This window comes from Rhododendron vialii, chromosome 13a (genome assembly GCF_030253575.1).
Source record: "Rhododendron vialii isolate Sample 1 chromosome 13a, ASM3025357v1".
NCBI lineage: Eukaryota > Viridiplantae > Streptophyta > Magnoliopsida > Ericales > Ericaceae > Rhododendron > Rhododendron vialii.
This window is the reverse complement of record NC_080569.1, coordinates 28,112,700-28,121,541: the sequence shown is the minus strand read 5'-3', so window position 1 is coordinate 28,121,541 and position 8,842 is coordinate 28,112,700. Positions and strand designations below refer to the sequence as shown.

Here is an 8,842-nt window from a genome sequence, read left to right as displayed (position 1 = left end):
ATACGCTGAGATTATTATTATTCCTATAATAATCGTAGATACTCCCTCCGTCTGGATTTAATAGTCACTTTTTAGAGTTCGTGTCATTTTTCAATCGATTATATCTTGTAATTTATAAATTTTTATGTGATTTTAAAAACATTGTCTTATAGGGCTAATTGAGATCTATCAAACAAGATCCATATTGGATATAAAATTCATTACCAATTTAAAGATATAACTCGTTTTTTATCCAGTTAGAATAGAACGAGAAATTATTAAATCTGGACGGAGGGAGTATTAGGCTCAATTCATTAAGAAAGTAAATGTTTGACTCTAATAACTGTTTTTAGTAACCAAGAAAGATTATAATCGATCCTATTCCAAATCAAAGACACTCGACGCATAGTCAAGGAAGGCTGGTGTAATTTGCCCCCAATATTAACCCTCAAGGTTGGCACGGTCGTAGTCGCCTCACAATCAGGAGTATCAAGAAGCTTTTGATCTAGGGCTCCACACGTGTGCAATGTCAACTCATTCGAAGTTTTACCCATTTTAAATGAGTCCCTGCTAGTAGACTGTGGATCAGTTTTTAAATCGGTGGACTTATCACATCGAATTATCAAAAAAATTGACCCCGATTTCGTGATGAGGTCATGTAAATTCAACTTCAAAATTGAGATTTAATTAGGGTACATTACGAAACTGTACTAGAATATTAATGATAATATTATTGTAGGAATTAATTCAATAAGAAACGGGTCAAGTTCCTCACCATACCCAATCCCTCCTAGGGGAGTTACAAAAACCGACGGTCTGAAAAAATTCGAAAAAACCGACCAATCGGTTCGGTTTTTGGTCCAGGTGATGGCGGAATTTTTCCGGACCGGACCAAGCCGAACCGAACCAAACCGAAATCGGTTCGATCTTTTCCTGGAATTTTCGACCGACCGAACCAAACGACTATATATTTTATATATTTTACATATATACACTGAAAATTAAATGGAAAATTTATATTTCGGGCAGACCAAAATTTCCGATCGGAACGATCTCATCCCGAACCGAATTAAACTCAACTCTAGTCGGGATCAGTCCTAGAAATATTTGGACCGAACCGAATCGATCTTCAGAAATTTCACCCCAAACCGAAATCTCCTCTAAGATTCCCTCCATATCTCTTTGTACTCTTATATTGTGAGCCTATCCCAAGTCCAAAAGTATGATTCGAACCATTTGTTGCGCGAACCACCCGAAGACAAAACATGTTTGTCAAAAATCGATTTGATTAGATACCCGTAAGTATATGAATAAGTTACATTTTCTCTTATCAATTGTAAGGTTTACATTTAAAATATACATCCCATTCATTTTACATATCAAAACCTAACTTGTTCACATGGCTATCGGAATTTGATCTTTCTCACATGCAATATTTTTTTTTTTGCGTGTTCTACTACATGAACAGTTCGGACGATAATTTCGATTCCACAATGAACACACAAAATACTAACATAGGGTTATAGAAAAAGATTGGATACGCCGAGAGAGAGAAAGAGAGCTGATCTCCATAATAAACACACTCCTTATTACGGTAGGACTAGGCGCTGACCTTTTAGAATAACGGTGCTAAACACACTCTCTCTCCTCTCTCTCTCTCTCTCTCTCCTCTCGTTCACTTTCCCTACTGGGAGGAACCTTTCCAATATAAAAGTACAAAGTACAACTACTACTAGCAAACAGACGCACACATAATCTCCTTCTTCATGTTCCACTGATCATCTGAATTTTCCCACAGGTTTTCGCCTCTGGGTTTCAAATTTTAAGACTCGTAAGTCATAGTTTTTTTTTTTCTTGATTTAAGCTTCCTGTTTTTGTGCTTGTACATTCTTAAAATCTATTTTTGCTGAATTCTTGCCGTCCTTTATAAACTTTAATCTTCCTGATTTGGAAGTTGTTGGAACCTGAAATTATCGCCTGCTATTCTGATTTGTTGTTTTTTGGTACGCATTATTCTTGTTGCGCATATTCTGCTTCTCCCCTGCATCACTCTGCCTGATACTAATAGGCTCTGAATTTACGTTTTTGATCCGAAAATTTTTGTCAAAAGGTAAGCCGCAATTGTAAGAAGATCATGTGGATAATGTAGACCCGAATGCGGTCGAATCCTTCTCCTTCAAAAGATGCATAGGGAGATGATAATGCCAAAACTATTTTTGTTGATAATGCCAAAACTGTTTTTGTTTGTGCCAAAACTGTAGTGCATAAAAGCGTTGTACCCCACAGTTTTGGCATTAGCAACACCCTAGTTTTATGCAATATAGATTTGGCGCAGACAAAAACAGTTTTGGCATTAGCAACACCCTAGTAGTTATTTATAGTTTAATAGTAGGTAAACCCAATTGCCTGTTGAAGCATCTCTAGCAAAGCCCTAAATCCTAATGATACGAGGTTGAACTATTTAGGGTAAATTTGTTACCACCAATTTTGTTTCTGAATTTGTCATTGAATATAAAAGATTCGGCTGTGATTTTAAAGGAGCAATGACTAGCTGCTTGACATGGGTTCCCAGATAACTACTGGTTTTGGGGGAAATTTGCATTACTATTGTGAAGGTCTTCCAACTTTGATGACCTTATTTCAAGTCTTCTCATTCGTGTTTTCCATTGTATTAGAGGAGTTCGTTGAATTCGGGAATAACATGTGTTGAGTTCAGTTGTTTCTTGGTATCATCTCCATTTAGTTTGTCTAAGGTATTTATTGTGAGTTGAAACCGTCTCCATCGGTTTTGCGTTTATTGGTTTCATTACGTATATGTTTAGCCTTGAGTTGACCTTCAGGCTTCAGCATTGTAGCTGTTTCATGTGCTTCTTGTGTTTCTTTTGCTTAGTTATAACAATCAGAATGGCATCTTGCTAAATATAATGCAAAACACATGCTACTTTCCCTTCCTTTTTGATTCATGGGATTATGCATGGGGTTTGACTACATGGGACCACTTATGACGCACAGATACGGTCACGGGAAGACAGGACGCGAAACGGCGTTACTAAAAAAAAAACGTAAAAGTTGGATGTGGATACCTCCGGAATATGTTTGTGGAAGATGTATGTTTTTATATCTTGTACGTGTATGAACTTTTTAAATTCCTTGCGTTGAATACAACAATTGGTGGCGAGTGTGCATATACATAGATGGGACAACTGATCCCATAAAACGTAGGTTATACGATATCGCGGGAATTGTGGTATGGCCGTAAGGGGTACTCCCCTTAGTATAAGTCCGATGGTATTACTCATCCTGATTTATTAATAGTCTGACCAACCAAATTGAGCCTTAGTTCTTTTCCTTTGACTTGAGGCGACAAATACATGCATTAGTGCTAACCAAGTGTTCATTTGAAATGGATGTTGCAGGTGTCTATTGGTCCTTAGTTGGGCAGCAAAAAAAAAAAATACACTTTTGTTTTCTCCTTCCCAAAGATCTCAAGTGTTTGCATTTAGTGAGAATTTTTGGTGTAAAGGTATGGATTGGGTTGCAGACCTACGCCAGAAGTTTGAAACTTTATGCTTGGAGGTGGATGGTGTCATCCAAGAGGTACTGCACTTATCTTCCCCTTCTTTTTCCCCATGGAAACTCCTGTCCTTTTTTTTAGAGTTCATGCAATTGTTTATTTTATCTTGCCGACATGTTTTTCTAGTACATGAGAAAAGTTAGAAAAGCCACAACGATTGAGCAGCTCCCCTCCTCCTCATTTTCATCCATGACCCATACTTCTATGACTACCTGGAATTTGTTTGAGTATCTCTAAGAAATCAGAGTATAACTGGACTCTGGCCTTGGTAGGAAGTTCTTGAACAATGCCTTTGTATTGTTGCCTATGAGTCATGCTACAGATTTGGTTAGTGAGACTACTAAAACTGCTGTTTCTCAATTTGGTCAGTCAACAGGAAACCGTTAGACATGCTGAATGATGGCCACTTTTCTGTCACCTTCCAGTAAATTCGTATATCTACTGTAGATCTCTGTCTGCCTGGCTTCTTACCACGGTATAAAGGGGAATTCTGGGCTTGTTCCTACTGACTGAACAACTGATTATTCATGATTCCATACGGCCTTCAAATTAGAGAAATATTATGGTAAAACTTTGTTCGAAACGAACACTTATGACCTTCAGCTCCATGCCTTGCAGTAATGATTCCTCTGGACCTCTAGCGTTACGTCCTTAGCCAGGGATGGAGCCACCAAGTCATTGGTGGGGATTGGCACAAGTATACTAACATAATTATCCTATTTTGTCCCACAAACTTCAAAACCTTAATAATGGCCCCTTCCCTTCACTTCTGTTTTATATCCATTTACTTCACTTAGCTTTCTCTATAGAAAACAAAGCCTTTTGGCTTTTGCTCATTTAGTAAGAGATCCTTCTAATAGTTTTCTCGTATCTTGCTATCTGGGAATTTGATTCAAAGTGACGTTACTATTTCCTGTTTGCCATTATATTGCTCTTTTATTGTTTAAATTTCTGTAATTTTTCTCCCCTCCCACCTCAAAATCCTGATTCTGCCACTGTCTTTACCACAAGAGTGCTGTCCATAGGTCATATTATCTGGTGGACTGGAATTCACTTGACTGCCTACTGCTCCATTGCATGTCTTTGGTTTAGAACTTTTTTGTTGATCAACCATTTCCTTATTTTCCGATCGGCTGGGAGCGACAAAAGAAAGATATTGTTGTTTCTTCTACAATTTCGGACCCCTAGTAGACCTTTCTGTAGGATTCGATCTCAGATGAAGTTCTAACCATCTGTAAGAGAAAAAGGAACGAATGGATCTTGTAGGATTCCAAAAACAATATCATGATTATTTCCCCTTCATGAGGTTGAATAGTTAACTAATTTTGAGGTTTGCTAACATTGGGTCATTAAGCTCCTGATGCTGCTAATGAGTCTCATGTCAAATTATCTGGTTACTTGGACAGGACACATTTAAATATGTTGAACAGCAGTTGCAGGCTGTGGGTGGCAACATTGAACACCAGGTGCATACAATGGGTGCCAATATAAAACAACTCTGTTCAGAGTTTGTGCATGATGTGCTTCCTGCAATTTCGCCAGATTCCATTGAAGTTGCAGCTCCAAAATTATCTCCTCAACAAAATAAAAGTATGGATCTCGCCTATTTACTAGAACTTGTGGAAGGGCCGTATAGTGATTCACAGTCGAAGCAAAAGACTGATATTGACATGTGTGAAAATTTGCATTCGAGTGTCTTGGAAAATTCCTCAGTGGAGAAACCGTTGCCAACTGAGATTCCAGAAGAAGATGCCGCTGCAGAGGAGGATACATGTATATCTCTTGAAGAATATAACCCTTATGTGATGGAAGGGGAAACAACTAACCCTGTGAAAATCGTAGCTGATACTTCAAACGAAATGCCATCATCTAATTCAGTTATTTTAATTGAAGCCTCACTGTGTGGAGCTTCAGATATTGGATTTACTTCTGGTGCTGCCTCATCGGCAGTATCTAACAGTAGGTTCTGTTGTCCTATTTTATATGTGTTTCTTTCTTTTTTAACTTAATTTCCTCCTGTTAATTTCTGCCCTGGCTTACTTACACCTCCTACCTTCGATACAGTATCTGCGACAAATTCTTGTTCGGCTGAGTTTGAGTTGTCAAATGAAGTTTCTGCTGAATCTGAGGATTATGTTGCTGTTGGCTATCCTGGTAACTAGGCATTTCTTCACTTCTCTTTTTATTCATATTGTTTCTTTCCTCACTAGGACTAGCATTATTTTACTAATACATCTTCTTGGCATTGTGAGCCATATTTGTATGATAGATTCACAGTTTTTATACTTACTCATTTGTGTTTCAGTCTCTGGCATGTGTTGATTGAAAAATATGGAAACTGTTATATGGGATTACTTATTGGGAATTGGTAGATTTTCTTGGTTTTTAATGGTATTGTGCGCACTTATTTTACGAGTGGCCTTGATTTAGTTGACAGTGTAGTTTGTGTGATTGAAGAATCCATGGCCTTTTTCTTTTGGATGTCTCCCTTGCTGAAATTTCACTATGGGAAATCTTTAACATTCTTAGTGCGTGTTGGATTCTATGGATTTAAGCTGAAAAAGGGTCTAAATCCAATTCTAGAGAAGCTGGGTTTAGGGTGCTTTTCAGATTATATTACAGATTCTAAGCATTCTATAAGCTGATTTAACCTTTTGTAGTAAATAGTACCAACTTTTACTGCAGCTTAATCATACTACCTATAGAAAACATGTTTATCTGCTTTACTGAAACCCAAAATTTATTATATGCAGTAGAAATTGAAGCTATAATCTAAAATCTGTACCCACAGCTACTGCAAACATGCCCTTAATGCTAATCATTCCAATGCTGTGAGGCTCCTAGGGGAGAATTCCCACTGGAGTGGGAAATAAAAACTGAAAAACTTAGAAAAGTATTTGAAAGAGATTACAAAGGCTAACACACCATCATCTCTTCTGAAGTGTCAAAAGTTACGGCTTTCTCGTCACAAAAAAGCTAACCTCCAACTTTTAACCTTTCCTTTAACTTTTAATAAATATGCTGGCTTGGTAATCAATAAAGCAAAAAAAGAAGAGAGGAAATGAAAACTTCTCTTAGTTACTCTAGAGATAAATAGTGAAGAGTTCTCTCAGTATCTAGAGATGTTGGTGCTCGTTTCGTATTAGCAAAGTAATACTTCAATTGCATCTGATCATCTTGTTGGCTTATTGTGGTCCTTTAGTTTCCTCCATTTCAAACAAGCTAGCATGTATTATCTTTTGCGCACCTATTAGAGTTATCTTAGCTAGGCTTTTGCTCTGAAATATTGAAAATGCAGTTCGTAGAACAGGTATTAATTTTCTTTTGGTGAACTGATCCACTAGCAGTGGGAGTTGCGCATGTTTGTCGCATGACATCTAATTACAGATCCCCATCGATTTTCCCAGCTTATTACAAAGTTCTTCCCCACCTTATCATGCATCTGTTAATCATTCAATTTTGTCAATTTATGTATTTCTTGCATAGGGTTTAGTGTCATGATAAATCATAACGTACTTCTTGATCTTGATGATAACATGCATTTTCCTTCAATTTTGAGTCCCAGAAGGATCAGATTATGGTAGTGCAGAAACGTTCACGGATAGTTCTGTTATTGAACCTGGAATGGAAGCCGCCCAATTTCGTAAACTGAAGCTTGATGAGAGCTGTTTTGTGCGGGATATGAATAAACTTTGTTCCGTTTGTCTTACTGCGGCAAAAAGTCGGACTTCCAAGGTGCATCCATCTCTCTCCGGTGAATTTAGTACTGCATGTAAAATTTGGTACCTTCTTAGTTTCTGTTTGTACGTGTTTAGAAATCATTAGTATAAATATTCGTTAGGATATAAGCATGATGGACTTGATGCAGAGTTCTTACGTCACTATTTTCAAAATTGATTAATTTCATAGCAAGGTTGTTTTAGGTAGAACTAAGTTAGTCTCCTCCATGGTTTTCATCTGTTACTAAAATTTCTTGTGTTCCCTTTCAGAACATTAACTCCTCTTTCTTTTCTTTTTTTTGTGTGGGTAATTTCTTTCAGAACATAACTCGTGAGGCCTATACCACGAAAATGAAACCTACAAAAGAGCATGAATGTGGGCAAGCACCCAGGAATGATCTTGATGCGGGTCAAAACCAATGCAAAGGAGAATGTTTAGGGCTTGGAAAGAAAGTGGAGTGCGGGAATCATGTTTTCTGTGATTCTGACTGGGAAATTGTTTAGATAATTTATCTTTCTGCAAATAATTAACCAGGCAATTTCAACTGCGGTTTTCATAGTTTCTTTAAACAAAATTGTTGGTAATCCAAGTCCAAGGTGTTTAAGACTTGATGAGGATCCACCCTTTTTTCAACAGATTTATAGCCAGTTTTGTAAGTTCGGAGAGCCCTTGTGTTTAAAATAGCATTGCAGTCTCAAATCTCTGCAGTACTTGAGGTCCTTAATCGTTGCCCTGCGCTTTTGACATGCTTACGCGTGGACTAAAATGATGTTTTTACCTTGTTCATGTGAAGAGTATCTCCCATCATATTGAACACCTCAATGCCATGGCTTTTCAAGCAGCAGCTAAGCATTCGAAAAGACTGCGATGTTAATTTCATGTTCTCATTTCCTGTCATAGCAAATACAAAACAAATGTTTTGCTCATATTTGAAACTACGGTACTTTCCTATCTGTAGACCTCTCATTAGTTGTACATGATATTTAACGTGGCACGTACTCATAAAAGGGACTAATAATTTGGGACAGAAGAGTATTTGATCGGGAGTAAACTATTAATTCATCTCAACTGTAATCAATGTGGGTACGGGGCGGGTGACAATATGGGAGTACGGAATACTAAAACATAAACCAAAAGAAAATGCTAATTTCTTTCCCATTTTTGGCCCACATGCAACGAAAGAAAAAACAAGTAGAGAAATCACCCTAATCAGAGCGAGGTTGGGGTGGGGCGGAGAAGATGGTTGGGGTGGGGTGGAGAAGATTGCCATCCCCTGTTGGGATGTAATTTGAATTGAGTGAAGACAATAAATCTTTTCGATTGGCTTTGTTAGAGATCAAGGCATTGTGCACATTGTCTTATTTGTTAGGTGTTTTATTTAATTATTACAAGAAGAATACAAGTGTCCGAATTACATTAAACGGGATATAAGCATACAATTATACTAAGCCCAACTGAAGGCTTCAAGGGAAGAAATTACCATTTTTTTCTTTTGACAATAATCGACTCCCTGCCCTTCCCCGTGAAAGTTTTTAAGAATGTCTAACTAAGCTAACCCAGTTTGGCAAC

General features: G+C 37.6%; 1 protein-coding gene across 3 annotated transcripts; it reads left to right on the top strand.

The window, feature by feature from the left end:
* Window positions 1–1,519: 1,519 nt before the first annotated feature.
* Window positions 1,520–7,972, top strand: LOC131314423 (uncharacterized). 3 transcript variants are annotated; one of them, XM_058343028.1, is made up of 7 exons: window positions 1,520–1,810; window positions 3,396–3,576; window positions 4,960–5,344; window positions 5,447–5,512; window positions 5,618–5,707; window positions 7,119–7,288; window positions 7,594–7,972. In XM_058343028.1, exons 2-7 carry the CDS (start codon window positions 3,505–3,507, stop codon window positions 7,774–7,776), a joined length of 966 nt encoding a protein of 321 aa, XP_058199011.1. In that variant the 5' UTR covers window positions 1,520–1,810; window positions 3,396–3,504; the 3' UTR covers window positions 7,777–7,972. The 3 variants fall into 3 exon arrangements, with proteins under 3 accessions (XP_058199011.1, XP_058199009.1, XP_058199010.1); XM_058343026.1 differs by having other exon boundaries at window positions 4,960–5,512; XM_058343027.1 differs by having other exon boundaries at window positions 1,604–1,810; window positions 3,503–3,576; window positions 4,960–5,512.
* Window positions 7,973–8,842: the final 870 nt, after the last annotated feature.